General features: G+C 65.7%; 1 protein-coding gene across 1 annotated transcript; it reads right to left on the bottom strand.

Moving 5' to 3' along the window:
* Positions 1 to 1,490: 1,490 nt before the first annotated feature.
* On the bottom strand, positions 1,491 to 17,968 carry DEGS2 (delta 4-desaturase, sphingolipid 2). The gene is made up of 3 exons (XM_028507162.2): positions 17,798 to 17,968; positions 3,674 to 4,416; positions 1,491 to 2,037 (listed from the first exon to the last, which is right to left on the bottom strand). The coding sequence occupies exons 1-3, from the start codon at positions 17,877 to 17,879 to the stop codon at positions 1,891 to 1,893; spliced, it is 972 nt and encodes a 323-aa protein (XP_028362963.1). The 5' UTR covers positions 17,880 to 17,968; the 3' UTR covers positions 1,491 to 1,890.
* Between the last annotated feature and the right edge of the window lie 1,431 nt (positions 17,969 to 19,399).

Here is a 19,399-nt window from a genome sequence, read left to right on the forward strand (position 1 = left end):
GACGCTGTCGCCACCTGGGCTGGCGGGCGAGCCGTGCATGCTCAGCGCCTCCCCAGGGCCCTGTGCGAAGGCCTGTGCACGCCCCACAGTGTCTGTGTCCCCGTGTAATAAACGCTTCCTGTCCACACGCCCGGCTCCCGTGCGCTCTCTCACACCAGCTCTGGCTCTGGGACGCCCCACGGGGGAAGGACCCACATGGGGTGGGGGGGACCAGAATAGGAGCGAGACGGCGCCCTTGGGGAGGGGAAGGGGCGGCTCAGGCTCCTCCCACAGGCCCTGGGAGGCCGCGGGAGCCACGCCCACAGGGGCGTGGGAGGCAGCCTAGGGTAGTGCCCGACCGGGCGTTTGTGTGCTTCCTGCCCTGCGGGGCCAGGAGCATGCGCCCGGTTGCCCGCCACTGCTCCAAGGGGGCACCTGCCAGCCCTTCCCAGACCTTGCAGGTTCCTCACTGTGGCCCGGGAGGCCCTGACTCTCGGCCAGCCCACTGCCACCTTGGACGCCACGGTGTGCCTGGCTCCTGGCTCTGCGGCCCTCTGAAGACCCTGGGAGGAGGGGAGGGGGGCCCCAGTGCATGGGTGACGAGGGGCCTGCCGTTCGCTGGCAGCCCCTGGATGTGCCTCACCCCCAGAGGGTCCCCAAGGGTCCCTAAGAGGCAGCGAGAGGTCTGTTCTGCCTGATCGTGGGGGGGGGGGGGCGGCCCAGGGCCCAGGGGCGGTCTTAACTGCTCTCTCCTGCTTCCTTCCACCCCCCAAGGGCCAGGGGTCCTGCAGCCCTGAGCCTGGGGAAGCCCAGGGGCTGATGGGAAGGATGCCTCCCATCAGCCCCTCCCAAGTCAGGACAGAGCCATGCCCCCATTCACAGGGACACCAAGGACACCAACCCTCTTCCTTCTGACCTGCAGTCACCTGTCCAGCCACCCTGCGTCTGGTCTGTGGCCCCTGTTTGGAGCTAGTCAGGGGACACACCCCTGGGACTCTGGGAAGGCTTCCCCTGTGGGTGGGCCCCGGGCAGGCCTGGGGGTGGGCAGCAGGGGCAGGTGGCATGGACGGGGGTGGGTAGCAGGAGCAGGTGGCATGGGCCAGGGGAGGGCAGCAGGGGCAGGTGGCATGGGCCGGGGGTGGGCAGCAGGGGCAGGTGGCATGGACCGGCCTGGGGGGTGGGCAGCAGGGGCAGGTGGCATGGACCGGGGGAGGCAGCGCCCAGCCAGTCTGATAGGAGGGACAGCTCCAGGGCCGTGTGGGCTTGCAGGGCACTTGGGGGCCTTCTATTGCCTGTACCCCCAAAGGCTAGACCCCCCCCCACAAAGGCAGAGCCCTCAGGAATTGCTGCCTTGCACAAGGCATGGGGGCAGCAGTGGTCCCCAGTGGGCAGGAGCGGGTCGGGGGTATGGCTTTGGGACCACCCCCAGTCCAGGGCCGGCAGGGTCCCCGTTCGCAGTCAGACCTAGGCTGGAGCCGAAACTGCCCGCCTCTCGAGAGCAGGCCCGTGGGTGTGGAAACAAATGCTCGTTTAATTTAGGGCACGGGGACACCTGACAAAGGAGCCCGAGGGGGCGGGGCACAGAGCAGGCAGGGCAGGCCATCCCTGCCAGGCCCCAGAAGGGCGGGCCTGGCCCAAGGTCATCGGCAAGTCCACGGGCAGACGGAGCTTCTCCAGGAGGCACCAGTGCCCGCCACCTCCACCCCCCCACACACACCCTGGCGGTGCCAGGGACCCGGGACACAAGCAGCAGCTCAGAGTTCGGGGACCAAATGCAGCCAAACCCGTTCTGGGCACTCAGCCCAGGGGAGCGCCGGCAGCCAGCTCTGCAGCAGGGGGGCGGGGCGGGGCCGGGCGGCCAGCCGGGCAGGGCACGGCACGGCGTCCACTCCCGGCGCCAGCGGGTCCGGCTCACAGGCGGTCCCCCGCCAGCTTGCACACGCGCTTCACCCTGGCGTAGGGCCCCAGGGAGTCCTCGAACACGAAGTCCCAGAGCACCTTCACCCACGAGTGGTGCTGCGGCAGGTGGTCGTAGTACTCGGGCGCCATCTTCCGCACCTGCGGGAGGGGGCTGGTCACGGGCTGGTCACGGGCGGGCCTCCCCCACACGCGCACGGGAGCGTGCACGCACAGAGACACACGGGGGCGTGTACACACACACACACACACACACACACACACCTGTCTTCCCGCCTGGGTGCCCCTGCCCCTGCCCCGGGTTTGAAATGCACCCTTCCGTCCCCAGGGCCCACGCTGGAGTTTCTGACCCCCGAGCCCAGGGTGGGCCGGGTCTCCCTCCCTCGGGCTCCTACCACGTCCTGAGGCCCAGCCCGGCCTGAGCCCCCCTGCGCCGTGGCCACGTCCACGCTCCTCTGCACCCGCTGCTCCTCTGCCCTCCCCGAGCTGACACCCCCCCAAATGCCTCCCCAAAGCCTTGGTGCTTATCGTTTCCCAGGGGCCCCCCTGCACCCCTCGCCCCCTCCAGCTCCTGGCCTCGATCTGCACCGGACACCCTCAGCTGCCTCCTCCAGGAAGTACTCCCAGCCTCAGCACCCGGCCTGTGGCAGAGTGCACGGGGTGTGGGGGTAGGGTCTCTGCTCCCCGTGGAGGACACCCCCCTGCTCAGGGGCTGTGTTACAGCTGCAGACGGGGCTCAGGGGGACGGGGTGACCCCCACCGGAGCAGGCAGGGAGCCATTCGCTGCACTCAGAAGGACACTCCGTGACCAACTTGGGTCCAGATTCTGGCTCTGCTACTTCCTGCAGCAGGCACTCTCTGAGCCCTGCCCTCTCATCTGTGAAATGGGGACAGTGAGGGCACCTGCCAAATCAGCTTGTGGCGAGGCCTCCGTCAGAGGGTGCCCGGCCCAGCGCACGGCTTCAGAGCCTTCAGCAGGACAGGAGGGGAGGGGGAAGGGCAGGCGCTGCCCACCAGACGAGTGCTCACACAGCCATGTGCACAGACACGTGCACGCTCAGGCACACGTGCAAACACCCACACAAAGACATGTGCACACCCATGCACCCCTTCTCCCCTCCTGGCCCCCAGTACCGGGGCACCTCAGCTGTCTCCACCCGCCCACCCAGATCGAATGACTCCTCCCCCTCCCGCCTCCCACTCCGTCCCCCTTCAGAAAGTCTCCGCCCACAGGTCTCCCGAGGCAGAGCCACCAGCAGGGGACTCCCACTCTGCACTGAGGCCTGGCCCCCTGGGTCACAGAGCCCACCCTGTCCTCTCTGTGTCACGTGGGGCCCCCAGGAAGTCACAGGGCAGTGACGGGAAATGAGCAGGGACAGGCAGCCAGGAGCCAGGAAGGGGAGGGGCTTTACTCACGGACACTGCTGCCCCATTTTACAGAAGAGGCACAGAGAGGGCGGGCGGTTCCCCCCGGGGGCGCACAGCCAGCACGTGCCGCAGCTGGGCTCAAACAGGTTTCCATTACACTGACTGGTCTAAACTAAATGCCCCCTTAACCCCTGCCCCCCCGGGTACCCCTCCTTGGGGCCCTCGCCTGTACTGCGTGGCCTTTCCGTTTGCCCTGGGGGCCGTAGCTGAGACCCTAGCCACCCCGAGATCAGCACAAAAGGAAGAGAAGGTCAAGGTGTGGCCCAGGCCCCCCCCCCCCGCCATGCCTCCCCACCCCCTCGGACACCGCGCTCCCCTCACCACCGCGCCCCCGCCGGCGGCCACGTACCAGGGGCAGGTTGCAGCCAGGGATGCTGGGGAAGTCGTGGTGCTCCATGTGGTAGCCCACGTTGAAGGTGATCCAGTTGAGGGGCCCGTAGTAGGAGTAGGTCTCGTGGCCCTTGAGGAACATGTAGTGCTCAGCCACGAAGTGGCCCGAGATGGGGTGCAGACCCAGGCCCAGCAGGGAGCTGGCCAGGAGGTAGACCACGGGCTTGAGCCCCCAGAGGGCAAAGATGGTCAGGTCAGCGGCCAGCTGGACCAGGGCGTTGTACACCTCCATGCGGGTGAGAGCCTTGGGGTTCACGCAGAGCGGCCGGAGCGAGTAGAACAGGGGCTGCAGCGCCAGCCAGAGCAGCTTGCGGGCCGGCGTGCAGAAGAACCAGCCCTCCAGGCGCGTGGGCACGTCCACGTCCAGCCCGTCCCCGCCCAGGTAGCGGTGGTGGTCCACGTGGTACTTCTTGAAGGAGGCGGCATAGGGCACGCCCACGGGCAGGTTGGCGAAGACGGCGAACCAGCGGTTGCGGGCGGCGCGGCCCGTGCCGAAGGCGGCGTTGTGCGAGATGTCGTGGATGGCCAGCGTCAGCGAGTGGTTCACGCAGCCGCCGAAGGCGTAGGCCCAGAAGAGCAGCCAGCGCCACGCCAGCCCCCGCACCAGCCAGCAGGCCAGCAGCTGCGCCAGCACCATCCCCGTAACCGTCCACTTGAGCTGAGGGTCCGGCCGCATCAGGGCCTTGATGGCGGGGTACTTGGCTGCGGGTCGGACGGGGAGAGAAGGTGGTGAGGGGGGCTCGGGCTGCGAGGGCCCCCCGCCGTACCCTGTCTTCCTCCCTTCTCCCTGCATCCCGTCTGCCCAGCGGGCTTCCTTCTGGCCCTCTTGCCACCACCCACCCCACCACCCCAGGCGGTGACAGGGACACACTCGCCCACCCCGCCCCTGGAGGGTCCAGCTAAGACACTGCCCCCGTGCCTCGGGCCTGGGGGCAGCCTGGCCTGTGCCTCACGGAGACAGGCAGGCCCGCCTGGTGCCACCTGGGACTTCCCAGAACGAGGAGGGTCTTTGCCATCGGCCTAACTAAAGAGCAGGTGTCACGGAAGGTCACAGAAACGTAATGTCAGGAATCCAAGCAGCCTGGCCAGTGGCTCAGTTGGTTAGAGCATCCCAATCTGCCATGGTGCCAGGTTCAATCCCTGGTCCGGGCACAAAGGGAAAAAAATGGATAAAATAAATAAATAAATGTTAGAGAAATCCAAGCAGCTGCAGAGAGAGCCAGGAGCTGACGTGCAGGGCCCAGGGGACCCACCCACAGGGTCAGCCGACTGGACGCCCGGGGTCGGCGGCCTGGGGGAGCAGGGCGGTGGGGGAGGGGAGCGGGAGGGTGCTGGCCCGCTCTCGGGTTTCAGTGCTCAGACAAGGGCTGAAGAAAATGCGTTTATGTTGGACAGTGGGTGTTTGTTACGGTATCTTTTGTACTTTTCCATGTTTTGTTTTACAGTAAAAAACAAAAAACAACAACGAGAGCGGGAGCCGGCTAAGCACCTGAGGGCCTTGCGGGCCAGAAGCAGCAGACGACGTAGGAACAGAGGGAAGGGTGGGGGGTCGGGCGTGCCTCCTGGGAACCTCCCCAGCTGCTGGGCAGGAGGGAGCCGGCGGGGCCAGGCAGTGGGCCGGCGAGGGGGCTGGTGCTGCGTGCAGGGTCAGGGCCAGGGCCAGGGACAGACAGGGGGACGGGCGTCCTGGGAACGGGGCAGAGCAGGCTGGCCCTCAGAGGTGCAGCCTGGGCTATGATGTTCCGAGAGGGAAACTGAGGCTGTCGAGGGCGGGACTGGTCCCTGGGCACCCCTCCTGCCTCAGGCTCACCCTCCCAGGCTATCCCAGGAAGGGGGTCCCGGGACTGCGGCAGAGGCAGCCGGGTGAAGAAGGCCCTGCCTGTTCCTCCAAGTGACCCAGGGAGTTGCTCCACCTTGTGCCCAGCCGGGAAGGACCTGACAGCTGGGATGGCCCACGGCCCCCACAGCCAGAGATGTGCACCCACACCACATCGCCAAAGATGAGCAACTAACCAATCAGCACACGGGGAAGATGATGATGTCATCAGTCGCTAGGGAAACACAAATCAAAACCACAATGAGCCCTGGCTGGTGTGGCTCAGTGGATTGAGTGCCGGCCCACAGGCCACGCGGTTGCTGGTTCGATTCCCAGTCGTGTCACATGCCTGGGTTTCATTCCAAGTCCCCAGTAGGAAGCGCGCACGCGTGCTCACAAGGCAGCCACACAGTGATGTTTCCCACTCTTTCTCCCTCCCTCCCCCTCTCTAAGAATGAATAAATCCGAGAAAAACAAGCCACAACGAGATATCGCCATTGCGTCACAAAATAACAAGTTGGTGACAACGTAGAGACATTGGCACCCTTGTTTGTACGTTTCTGGTCAGATTACAAAGTGATATGTGGATGCTGTGGGAAATTATTTGGTGGTCCCTCAAAAAAAAAAACAAAGTTAACCATAGAATGACCATGACCCAGCAATTCCTCTCCTAAATATATACCCCGAAGAATGTGCATCAAAGACACCATGCGCACCCATGTTCACAGAACTGTTCACTATAGGCAAAAGACGGGGGCAACCAGGGGAAATGGTACGCAGCCATCGAGAAGATGGACACCTCCTCCAGCTGTGAGACTGACCGGCCCCGGGAGGCCCCGTGCAGCGTGGCGACCACCCTCGGCCCTTCCTCGCCGCACGTTCCGAAGCTGTTAGGAGGGTAGATCTGAAACATTCTAATACCGGGGGGGACACTGTCGCTGTGTGGTGATGAGATGATGGGTGTCAGTCAGACTTGGGGTGACCATTTGGCAATACATACGAACATCCAATCCCAGCCGCATATTGGAAACGGATCACCGTTATATGTCAATGATACCTCAATTTCTAAAAATCCTTATACGAAATTTTCTACCCTGTCTTTCCTAGAGCCAATTCCCTCAGTCCTGCTCCGTGGAACTGACTCCCAAATAAACTGCCAGCGCCCCCTGAAGGAGTGAAGCGCTGATGCGGCTGCAGAGTGGGCTGGGCCTCAAAGACCTGGGGGTCAGGGAAGGCAGCCGGCCCCAGCGGCCACCAGCCGCATGAGTCCGCCGACACGAAATGTCTAGGGCAGGCGAGGTCACAGAGACAGAAAGCAGAGGTCACAGGGCGGGGGAGGGGGTGAGCGGGGGGAGGGGCGCCGGTAAGGGGTGGAGAGCTTCTAGTGAAAACTTGGAAATCGTAGTGATGGCTGCACGGCGCTGTGAGTGTACCAAGTGCCACCAGTCACACACTTGCACGGAGTTGAAATGGCGCATTTTATGTTCTCTGTATTTTACCACCAGTTTTTGTGCCTTTTTAAAAGAAATTCCCAGCTCCAGGAAGGCAGCTCTGCTCCACGTGCCGGTTCTCCTCCACGTGCCGGCTCGGCTCCCAAGAGTCAGTGGCAGGACCAACAGAGCTCAGGGGAGCTCGGGTGCTCGAGGGAAGCTCAGGTGTGCACGGGAAGCTCAGATACGCACGGGAAGCTCAAGGTGCCCCACGGGAAGCTCAGGTGCATGCGGGAAGCTCAGGTGCACGCGGGAAGCTCAAGGTGTGCACGGGAAGCTCAGATGCGCACGGGAAGCTCAGGTGCACGCGGGAAGCTCAAGGTGCACGCGGGAAGCTCAGGCGCACACGGGAAGCTCAAGGTGCGCGCGGGAAGCTCAGGTGCACGCGGGAAGCTCAGATGCGCACGGGAAGCTCAGGTGCACGCGGGAAGCTCAAGGTGCACGCGGGAAGCTCAGGTGCACGCGGGACGCTCAGGTGCACACGGGAAGCTCAGGTGCACGCGGGAAGCTCAGGCGCACACGGGAAGCTCAAGGTGCACGCGGGAAGCTCAGATGCGCACGGGAAGCTCAAGGTGTGCACGGGAAGCTCAGATGCGCACGGGAAGCTCAAGGTGCGCACGGGAAGCTCAAGGTGCCCACGGGAAGCTCAGGTGCGTGCAGGACGCTGGGGAGGGCCCAGAGCAGAGGCGCAGTCAACCCACGTTTGCCACGGCTAGTCCACCTCGGGCCGAGAGGCAGGGTTTACGGCGCACGCAGGCCACCAGACACCGCCGCAGACGGCTCACAGCTGCGTGAAAGTGCAGAGGGCGGGGAGCCCTGCGGACGGAAACCGGGCTGATGGCTGCTCCCCCGGGCTTGCCCGCGGGCCCCAGGGCGGCTGCAGAGGGAGGCAGCCTGGCCGCCCAGGAAACACCAGGTGCCCCGCAGGGTGCTCAGCACCCCAGCCTCATCCCGTCAGGTGGGGGAGAGACCAAGGGACCCCAGCTGCTGCAGTTCCGTGGGTTGAGTGCAGGCCTGCGAAGCAAAGGGTTAGGGTTTCGATTCCCAGTCTGGGCACACTCCTGGGTTGCAGGCCCGGTTCCTCAGGGAGGGGACCGCGAGAGGCAACCACACACTGATGTTTCTCTTCCTCTCTTTCTCTCTCCCTTCCTGCCTGTCTAAAATTAAATAAAATCCTTTTCTAAAAAAATAAAGGTTGTATTTTAAAAAAAGAGACCAAATGTGGGCCCCCCTTGGAAGGGGGTGCAGGAAGCAGGGTTCATGCCACCCTGTTCCTGTCCCCAAAGGGGTCGGAGTGAGTGGGCCACTGCGGAGGTGTGGCAACGGGTGCCCCCACTGGGACCGGGGGGGTGGGGGTAGCAACGGCCCAGATCCAGCAGGGAGCGAAGGAACGTCTGGTTTTTCTAGACAGCGGAAGGGAAGGAGAGAGGGAGAGAAACATCCATGTGCGGTTGACTCTTGTGCGCCCCCTCCTGGGGACCCGACCTGGCCCACAACCCAGGCACGTGCCCTGGCTGGGTATCAAACCCACGACCCTTTGGTTCACAGGCCAGCGCTCAATCCGCTGAGCCACACCTGCCGGGGCAGAAAGTGTCCTTTTGATGGCTGGGGAGAGAAGGATGTGAGGAAGGCCCTCACCCACAGCCCAGTGCAGGGAATCACAGGCAAGATCCTCCGAACCTTTGCGTGCCTGGTGTGGGGCCGGGACCGCAGGTTGCAATGCTCCACCGGTCTCCCGCTCACCGGCAGTGGCCTCTGGGCACCAGCCTCCCCCACAGCCCCAGGGGCCAGGCCCGCCCCTGCCAAGGCACAGCTGGGGGCCAATCCAGCCTCCAGGCTGCACGGGGCGTGCCTCCCCTGCTTCCCCTTGGAAGGAGGCCAAGCCTGGGGCAGGAGGGCAGGGCAGGCTGCACCTGCACCAGGTGAGCGCAGGCTGGCGTGCTCTGGGGCAGCGGACTCCAGGACCCTGGCTCTGGGGTCCAGGACAGCACACGGCCCGATCCCGTGGCCCTCGGGGGCCAGGGCGGCCGCAGAGTCGGGCAGCTGTGACGCTGCAGCGTGGCCCTCAGGTGCGCCGTCGGCACGCAGGGATCATCCGTCCCACCTGCAGGGGAGCACAGGCGGGGACCCCTGGGTGCCTCCCCCGCCCCGCCTCTGCCCGGCCCCCCTTCAGGGAACTGGTACCCCTTCCCCTTTTGCACAACAGTGGCCCCCAGCTCGGCTCCCAGCTCGGGGTACAGCCCCAGCAGGGCCTGGGGTGCCTGAGCCACAGCCCCTCCCCCAGGCTGACCAAGCCGGCCCAGCTGCCCCACCTCCCCAGCCTCAGGCTGCTCACCTGAGGCCTAATGATGGCCTCAGGTGACTGTTGTTGAATACAGTTGTAGAATCTGAGAGGAGAAGCCTCCTCCTCTGACCTTTGGGGCCCTGGGTGCTGGTCCTGGAGGCCTGGCTGGCCCCGGCTGGCTTTGAACCACCAGGACAGGCCCATGGCCCCTGGCCACGCGGGTCAGTGGGCCCGTGTCCTGCTGGAAACAAGGAGATACCGGGTGATGGGGAAAGCTGGGCAGCCCAGGCGTGGCCCCTGGGCCACCTCACTGTGCCTGGAGCACCTCCCAGGTCCCAGGGCAGGGAGGAGCTGCCCCAACGAGGGGAGCCCAGCGCACGGGGAAGGGGACCCAGCTGGAGAGTCGCCAGCAGAGACCCCTTTAGAAGTGGGGCTCCTCTGGACTGTCCTAATAGCCCCGTTGAGCAGGGGGTGCCCACACACACACACCCCTGCCTGCCAGGTGGAAACTCACTCAAGGGGAACATCTAACCCCTTCCTTCCCAGAGCTCTCAGCTCCCTGGGGAGAGGGAAGGCCTAGGGACCCCCTGGGAGAGACAGACACTCTGGGGACCACCGGCCACACAGACTGGAAGCTGAGGTTCCCGGGCACGTCAGGGTTTGGGGTGACTGGAGCCATGGGCTTGAGGGTGCCCACTGCCGGAGGTCAAGGAGAGTCTCAGAGAGGAAGACGGGATGGGTGCCCGTTGAACTTGACAGGGTCACGGGGGCTGCAGCAGGAGCCATTTTAACGTGGCCGGAGTGAGACCGCTGAGAGCTGGGGCAGTGTGCGCGGGCATGGGGGCTGGTGAGGCCAGGGCGGGGGTCCCGGAGGAGGCGAGGGGCGCTGGCCCGACAGGAGGGCCCTCCGGCAGGACTCAGGGAAGGGGGACAGGGAGTGGGGGTGCGTGGACAGGCAGGGTGGGGGGCTGCTCAGCTCTGCCTTCTCTGGGTCCCAAAGGAGGAGAGGGAACCACACCCCGGAGGAGCCCCAAGAGGAGCCCTGGGCCCTGTCCGGACACCCAAAGCGGGCCCTGCCAGACCGGGCAGTGCCCCCGGAGGGACACTCAGGCCTCCAGCCCCGAGGACGTGAGCAGGCAGGCCAGGGCCTGCAGGCATGAGCACAGCCGGGGGCCCAGGGCGGACGGCCGGCCACCTGGAACCAGAGACAAACACACCCACGCAAATGTGGCCCGGAAGCGGCCGAGCCCAAAGCAGCTGGGCAGCTGGCCACGAGCAACGGCCATTGCTAGAAGTCATGCTGTCCAGGCATGACGGAGACAGCAGGTCTGAGACCCTGGGGGGCCCAGGGAAGGGTCAGAAAAGGCAGGGCAAGGGCAGCGGCGCCCAGACTCGTCCTCGGGGTCCTGGAGGCCAAGCCTGCGGGATGCCAAGCCCAGGCCCAGAGGTGGGCAGGGGCCGCACGCCGGCCCGGAGCCTGACACGCACCAGTCGGTTGGTCTGTGAGGTGCCTCACAGGGCGAGGAAACAGGTTCCACCAGGTGAGGGAACCTGACTTCCACCGCCCCTCCCCCCAGAGTGAGCGTGAGGGTGAGGGCTTCCCGGGCTCCCTCAGCGCCGAGGGGCTGCCTCGCAGCTGGGCCGCCTGGAGGCAAAGTGCCAGAGAACACCTGTGTGCCCTGGGCCCGCCCTGAGCCCCTCTGGGCCCGAGGTGCCCACTCTGACAGCCCCAGGGCTCCGAGCGCACGGATGTATTGTCTGCCCCGGGGCTCGGGGGCACGGGGCCGCCACGGGGCGGGGAAGGCAAGGAGGTGGCAGGTGCTGAGGCCAGGAAGGGTAGTTCCAGCAGGTGTGTGCATTACACACATGTTCACACCTGCCCGGCTGGACCCCGAGGACCCGAAGAGCGGAGCAGAGCAGGACCCACACCTGCTGGAGGGAGGGGAGCTCGACCCCAGCACCCCACCACCCCCCAGACCAGTCTCCACTGTGCAGCTGTGGTTCTTCCCGGAACCCCCTGACCAGCTCTGCGGGCCCAGCCAGGCGGAGGGAGGAGGGCAGGCACAGGTGGCTGGGCCCCGCCCCCCACAGGCAGCGGGAAGTCCCGGGGACCTCATCTGCTAGGGTCGGGATGACGATGAGGTCTTCCCCCGGGTCCCCAGCAGGGCTCCCAGGAGCACTCGGGGCTTCTTCCCCCGTCCACGGGGACCTCCCACGTGCCGGGCCCAGCACCACTGAGGACTGGACACCACTCCCCCAGGGACACCAGATGCCGTCGAGTGCCAGTCTCAGTCTCAGTCCTTGTCATGGTCTCCCGGCACCCCAGTCGCCCAGGCCTTGAGTGTTCCCTCTGAGAGTCAGCTCCTACAGCCCGCCAGCCGGTTTCCGAGCTCCTGCTGGGCCCTCTGCCCCGGAGCTGCTGCGTGTGCAGCGCCAGGGGCCCAGGGCGAGTCCCCTCATTGTCCCCTCGTCGTCCCCTCACCAGCAGCAGAGCAAGCTCACCGCTGACAGCTTCCCCCAACAGAGGCACCCCAGCCCTCGGGTCCCCCGCTTCCTAACCGGCCTCCCTGCACCACGGCCCTGACGCGTGGGCCTCCCCTGTCCCGAGGTCCGTCACTGTCCCGAGGTCCATCTCCTGCCTTTTCAGTTTGCAGCCAGACGACCAGCCTCGTCCTGCCGGGTCAGCGTGCGAGGGGCTGGGTGGACCTGGTTCGACGCAAACAGTGTGGACAGGGGTCCAAAGCGCCTTCAGAGGTCGCCATTCTCTGCCTCCTCACCTGCCTCTGGCCAAACCTGCTTTTCGTTCATGGACAAACAGTAGCTGAAGGCCTGTGACCGCCGGGACCCAGATCTCCGAGGCCGGAGGAGTTCCCAGGCTGCGCGGGGGTGGCATGGCCCGGAAGTGTGTGTATCCCAGACCGAAGGGGCCAAGGGGGGACACACACACACAGACACACACACACACAGACACACACACACACAGACACACAAGCCCACTGCCTTTCCAGCGGAGACCGAGGGGGATACAGGATTCAGGATATGGGGGCGGGGCTGCGGTGGGAGCGCGCTCGGCCCCAGGGCCCTTTTCCAGGCGGTGGAAATGCCCTGAATGGATCACCAAACGGCACCGGACGGGCCCTGCAGTGAGTGGGTGTCGCAGGGCAGAAACTGTGCCGCACAAAGGCTGGAACGAGTGCAGGAATGTGGGCTAAGCAAAGCCAGGCGGGAGACACGGCACACCCAGCAACACGGAGGCCGGAAGGGGACACGTGGGTTGGCACCTGCCTTGAGTCCTGCGTCAGGGACCTGGGGCCGGACAGTGGCTCTGTTCAGGTCCGGGCTCAGGCCAAGCAGCACTGGGCTGGGTCCGGTCCCCTGCCCCACCACTCTCTGGGTCACCAGGAACAAGGACCAGCTAACCCCCCGGGGTCCCGGGGCACGCAGAGCGCAAGCGTCCGGAAGGCGACACGGGAAGAACAGGGGAAAGTGCTCCATGGAAACACAGAGGGCCGGGAGGGAAGGCGCCTGCCCCCTGGGGAAACCCAGGGCCCCCAGAAGCCCTAGAAACTAAACTCGCAAATCAAGACAAAGATAAACTTCGATGGAAAAGGAACCAAGGGCGCGAGGAGAAAGCTCACAAAAGAAAGCAGTGACGCCCTGGCTGGCGTAGCTCAGTGGATTGAGCAAGGGCTGTGAACCAGAGTGTCATAGGTTCGATTCCCAGTCAGGGCACATGCCTGGTTTGCAGGCCATGACCCCCAGCAACCGCACATTGATGTTTCTCTCCCTCTCTCTCTCTCTCTCTCCCTCCCTTCCCTCTCTAAAAATAAATAAAATCTTAAAAACAAAAAAAAAGAGAAAGCAGTGACATCGAGGAAGAAAAGGTCAGCCTCACGCACCAGCTGAGAAACGTCGCTCGAAACGGGGTGTCTCCCAGTAATGCAGCTGACAGGGACAGCACCTCAAGCTGCGGGCTAGGGCTGCCCGGCCCCGCCCCCGGAGGCCCCGCCCCCCAGCGGCCCCGCCCCCCAGCAGACCCCCGCGCCCCTCCCAGCTCCTGGCAGGCCCTGGGCGGAGCCGAGACCCTGCCTGTTGTTTGGGGGTCCACTCAACCTCCCTAGAAGGCCAAGCCGTGCCAGGCCCGGAGGGAGCGGCCCCTGCCCTCCAGGAAGTTAGGAGGTGTGGTGGGGCAGTCGGAGGGTGGAAGCCATCACCCCACAAATCAGTGCGGGCTGGCAGACAGGGCAAAGGCCGCGAGGTGAAATCGCCCCGGCCTCCCTCCCGGAGATGAGGGAGCAGGCGGCGGTGGGGGCATGAGTTCGCACCTGCGGAAGGCTCGGCTCGCACCTGCGGGCGGCTGGCTGGCGCGCACCCCGCGGGCTCCTCCCTGCCCGACTCTGCGGTCAGCGAGGAGGCATGATGGCCACCTGCAAGTGACCACGACAGAAATATTTATAGGACCAGGGAATTTATCATTCCCTCGAGACTGGGGGGGGGCAAGGGGGGGCAGGGGGGCGGGGGTCACATTGACCAGCGTGCAGTGCGTGTGTGTTGTTAGAGAATGTTCCAGAGAGAAGGGACATTCAGGCTGAAACCTGAAGGGTGCTTAGGAGTTCAGTCGATGAAACGTAAGGGAAAAGAATTCAGGCAGAGAGAACAGCATTTGCAAAAGCCATGACCTAGGAAATGGGCAGGTGGGGTGCCTTCCACCAAGGGGCCAGGGAGCGAGACGCAAGGGGGAGGGGCAGCGGCCAGAGCCTGGTTGTGTCGCAGAGGCCGAGGCAGAGATGGGCCGGCCCCCGGGGGACTTGAGCAGAGAGGACTCGACTGGTTCCTCGAGGCCCAGGAGGAACCCCCAAAGGATCACCTATTGTCTGTGCTGGGGCGGGCCAGACCTCCGCCCCTCCGGCCTCCTCACCCGACATGGGGTGCCAGGGCCCCTCCTTCCCTTGGCCAGCCGCCCTCCCCGCCCTTACCACGCCTGTCACAGCCGGCCAGCCTGTCTCGGGACTCACAGCTCTGGCCAGAGGGTGGCTGGCTCATGGCCGGGCCGTGCCACTCAGGACAGGACGGGAGGGAGGCCGCCCTCCTGCTGCTGCAGACTGGGGGGGCTAGGTGGGCCCAGGCTGCAGCCTCCGCCTGGTGGAGGGGGCGGGGCAGGAGAGGACGCCCCGAGGCCAGCCCGCTGTCCTGGGCAGCGAAGGTCTGTGGCGGCGGAGTGAAGCAAGTGGCCGCACTCCCCGCGGGCGGACGAGGAGAACCCAGCCAGCTCCCCTCTGGATGTCAGGGCTCGCCCCAGAGGGCTCCGCCGGCCAAAGCCTTCCCTAGGCAAACGGTCCAGCCGGTGCCAAGAGCCTCACTTCCTGTTTTCCTTTGATTATCTGAACTTCTTACTACGTGTGTGCCTTGTTTTTATAAGTAAAGAACAAAAAGAAAGCCACAAAGCTATTTGTTTTTGAAAAGACAAATCCAAAGCCTGCTTCTCGCTCCGCAGCCACGCCTGGCTTGGCTTCTGATCTCAATGGGCCCAGGTTCTGGCTGGCTCTGTGCCTGCCCCTCAGCACAGGAGGCCCGGGCCCGGCCCTGGGGTGCACGGCTCTTAGGGGCTGCTGCAGGTCCCCCTTTCCCTAGGACGCGGTGCCCGGGGGAGCACGGCCCGGCCGGCAGGAGCTGCAGGCGGACTTCGCCCTGCCCGAAGAGAGCCCGGCCGGCTCTGTGCCAGGACCTTGTGGGTCCTGACTGACAACAGGGTCTGCATTGGGCAGCTTGGCACGGGCACGGCAGCCCCCTGCGTGGGGCGGGAGTCCGCCCAGACACCAAGCTGGCCTCGGGGGCCACCGAGCTGCACGGCCCTGGGCGAGTGACCTCCCTTCTCCGAGCCTCACACCGCTGCCTCTTCTGCAAAGAGGCGCTGGCTGGCAGTTCCACGTGTTTCTCCGCAGCTGGGAGTGGCACAGGCGTGTCCCTGTCCTCGAAGGGAGCACGCCGGACTGCAGGAGTCACAGTTATCGCGCAGGCAACTTTTACCCTCGGCGCTCGGCATTCCCTCCCCGGGCCCTGCACAACAGTCTGCGGGGGCGCTGCTCTCGCCCCCTCCTAACTCCGACAAGCACCCCCCCCCCACCCCGTGTCTTCCTCTGTTTACTGACTTGCCCGGGGTCACAGGGCTGACGAGCGAGTGCCGAGGTCCTCGCCAGCAGCAGCTGAGGCCACCGCGCCCTGGACCCCTGCAGCCCGCCCCAGGGAGATGAGGACCAGACCCAGAGGGACTGAAGCCACGGAATGCCCTCACCCAGGCAGGGTCCTCCGGGGCAGCCAGGGGGGCTTCCTGCAGGAGGTGGGCCTGAGCCGTAGCCAGCTGGGCAGAGCAAGGAGGAAGCACATTCAGGCAGGTGAACAGTCAGTGCAAATGCCCGGGAGGGAGGGAGGGAGAAGAGCATATTTCAAGTTCATTAGCTCAAAGCTGGGTGCAGGGGGAGGGACCCACAGCACCCAGTGGACACGGAAGCGATCCAGGCTCCTGGGGAGTCAGCCCCGAGGAATTTGTTTGGTCCTGCCCTGGCCGAGTCACCTCCCTCTCCAGGTCTCCCAGCCTCCTCCGTCGCCCTGCCCGGCCAGCTCCAGGGTGGGTTCCAGAGCCTACGGCCCCTCCCTTCAGAGGGAGCCTTCTGCATGTCCCGGAGTGCTAGCGGCACGCTGGGCGCCTGCCCCTCTGAGACCCCCTTTCCCCTCGTTCCCACTCAGCCAGGCAAGGAAGAGCTGTGTGCCGATGCCACAGTCCGTCTCGCCTCCCAGCCGCCCCCACCTGGGGCCAGGAACTCGGTGGGCCACGTAAGGGGGAGGGGCGCTGGGGGGGAGCTGGCCGACAGGAAGGAAATGCTGCCTTGCCTGGGGCCTGCGGAGGGGACGGCCGCCCCCACGCTGGTGGGAGCTGGTGGGAGCTGGTGGGAGGGGGGGCCAGGCAGTCGGCAAGGCCCCTCCCACCCACCCCCAGAAAAAGGGACGCTGCTGCCACCGAGGGGACCACAGACTACACGGGGCTGTTCCTCACCTCACAGGAGAAAACCCCAAAGTCACAGACCATCCAGGGGTCACCAGCCCCGACCCCCAGCGGGAGTGGGGTACAGCCCAGCACCAGGCACTCCGTGCACCCGGGGCCGGGAGGGCAAAGCAACAGGGTGCGCATTTCCATCGCCTCGGGGCGCAGTGGGCAGGGAGCCACGGAAGGGAAACCCATCGGGGAAAAGAGCCAGCCCATTCAAATGCATCAAGAACACAGTTTCTGTCAGAGCCCAGGACAAATGACCGAGAAAACTACTTTCCCCACGGGAGACACAGGGTTAAAACCCTCCGAGCCCCAGAGCTCCAACAACAAGCGAAAGACCAACCCCAAGAGAGAAAAAATAAAGAAATTAAATGGTCGGTTAAACACAAAAACCAGCCATTGCATGAGTGTGCATTAGACCCGCAGGAAACAGGATTGCACCCTCAGGCTGACGGGCGAAGAGGAAACGTGTGGCCAACCCCAGGAGCGGGAGAGGGTGCCGGGAAAAGGCCACCTGTCCTGGGGAGGCGGCAGGGTGCCCCCCTCCCACTCCCGGCGCAGGAAGCCGCCTGACACTGTGGGGCAACTCGGGTGGCATCTAGTAAGAGCTGTCTGGGAGGCGTGGGGCCTTTATGCCACAGTCCTGGGTCCAGAGGGAGCCGCTGGCGTGAAAGACGGGGCGCACCGGCCAGACAGCGGGCGGCCTCAGAGGCGCTAAACGACAGAGGGGCAAGATCCTGGGCAGAACGGGCCGCATTTCATAGTACCATCTCCGGTTTTTATTTTATCACTATTAAGTGTTAGTCCTCACCCGAGGGCGTGCTTACTGATCTTAGGGAAAGGGGGGCGAAGGGAGAGAAACGTGGATCGGTTGCCCCTGGCGCGCGCCCCGACCCGGGCCCAGCCCGCAGCCTTTCGGGGACCACGCTCCAACCCGCTGAGCAGCGCCGGCCGAGGCCAGTCTCGGTGTTTTTAAAGCGGTTGTATCTCTGGTTCCGCGTTTGCTTCCTTCGAGGTGCTCGTTCTCTCTACACCTGGTCTGGGGTGGACTTGGTGGCCTCGGGACCCGGGAGATCCGCCCATCTGGGCGCCTGTTGCCCGCGGAGGACCGGCGCCGGCGAGCCTCCTTCCCGGGAGCGGACGGCGCATCCCGCCCACAGCGGGTCCCCCCCCCCCCCGGGCCGACTCCTGCACCGCGGTGTCCCGGGTTTGCTCCCAGGTCCCCGCCGGGGGCGCAGCAGCTAAGCCGCGCTGCCCGGCGCACGGGTGCTGGCTCGGGTCCCCGGGTCCTGGATCCCCAGACGGAGGCAGAGACGCAGGGGCGTTCCAGACCCGGGCGGGGACAGGCGAGGGGACCCAGGGCCGGAGAGGCCAACGGAGGTGCGGCGCTCCCACCCTCCTGGGGCAGGGGCGGAGGGGCGCCCGCGGGGCCTGGGGCCGGCGCTCACCGAGCATCTCCTTGCGGCGCTGCGTGTGCGGCTGGTCGGTGTACACCCACTCGAAGTCGCTGCGGCCCGCGCTGTTGCCCATGGCGAGCCCGGGAGCGCGTCGGGGACCGGGCACGGCTCGGCTCCACTCCACCTGTCGCTGGGTCCCCGGCGTGCGAGATGAGTTCGCGGCTCCGAGGCGGGGACTCGGGGGGCGGGGCCTGCAGGGGCGGGGCCAGGTGCGCCCCGGGACCGCCAGACCCCAGGCCCTGCCGCCTAGCGTCTGCCGGAGGCCGCGGGGCTCCGGCTCCGCCCAGGTCTGGGGGAGGTCGCAATGGCTCTGGGACCCTCTGCCACCTGCGTGGGGAAATGGGACTGTGAGCGCGCAACCTGCGAGAGTCGCTGGCGGCCGGGTCGTTCCGAGACGCCCTGGTACGCTGCCCCGCCCTCCCTGCCGGGCTCGCCCCGGCGAGGGGGGGGGGGGGAGGCGTCCTGGGTCGCAGAGACCGCGCCACCGCTGAGCACCGGTTCTCCCCGCCGCCAGGTCCCTCGAGTTCCTGCTACTCCGGTCCCACCGGCGAGCTGGTGATGGGCCCCCTACTGCAGGAGGCCAGAAATGAATGAAAAAGCAGGTGCTCGGGAAAAATTCACCCCAGCAATCCTCCCTTCTCTACCCGCCCCCCCTTCACTTAACGCAACAGCACAGAGGGCAAGTGAGGTGTCTCGCGACCTCGTGGGGAGTCAGCCCCCCCACCCTGCCTTCAGGTGCAGCGTGGGACACAGCGACACCTGCCCAGGAAGAGGCCTATTATGACTCAGGGTGATACGTGCCATGACACAGGTAGGAGTAACTAAGGTCCAGAAGAGGTATCTTTTGCCTTGGGCCTTGACGGATGAGTAGGAGTTCAACAGCTAACAGTGGGAAGGGCGCTGGCGGTAGAAGAAACAGCGCAGGCAAAGGCTCAGAAGCCTGGAAGAACGTGGCGTTTCCTGAGTGAAGAGCCCAGGTGTTTGGGAGTGAGGGCACAGGGCTCCTCTTATTCACCCCCCAGGGATCCCCGTCTCCTTCCTCTCTCTCCTTTGGGGGGGCAAGCCTCGTGCACCCCCCACAGCGACCACGGCCGGGCGGTGCTGGGAGCCTCCCGGGAGCCGCCCAGGAGCCACAGGCGGGCAGGGAACAATGCGAGCTCCCCTGCGGCCTCCCGCAAGTCCAGGGTCCAGGGGCGTGGCGCCGTTGGCAGGCCTCCCGCCGCCCCGGGCGCAGGCAGCCCTGGCAGGAGCTGAGTGAGAAAGCACCTGCGCAGGGCATCCTGTGCAACCAGCTCCCCGCCCCGAGTCAGGTGTGGGGCAGGGCGGACGGAGGCTGGGTCCCCCACCCCACCCAGCGGGAACTGCCCGGAGCCCACCGTTGCCCGGAAACAGAACCCCCGCTCCCCGGGCCCATCTGCTCTCTCCCCAGCCAGAGGGACGCTGCCACCCGCTGGCGCTCCCCAGGCAGGGAGGCCGGGGCCCAGAGCTGAGGAAGGCCTTCCCTGCGGGGCACGGGAGCAAGCAGCAAAGCAGGACAGGCCCCGACCTTTGACCTGAAGGGGCCCGGAGTCCGAGTGTGGGCCCCCATGCTGC

The sequence above is a fragment of the Phyllostomus discolor genome, chromosome 1 (genome assembly GCF_004126475.2).
Source record: "Phyllostomus discolor isolate MPI-MPIP mPhyDis1 chromosome 1, mPhyDis1.pri.v3, whole genome shotgun sequence".
NCBI classification, from domain to species: Eukaryota; Metazoa; Chordata; class Mammalia; order Chiroptera; family Phyllostomidae; genus Phyllostomus; species Phyllostomus discolor.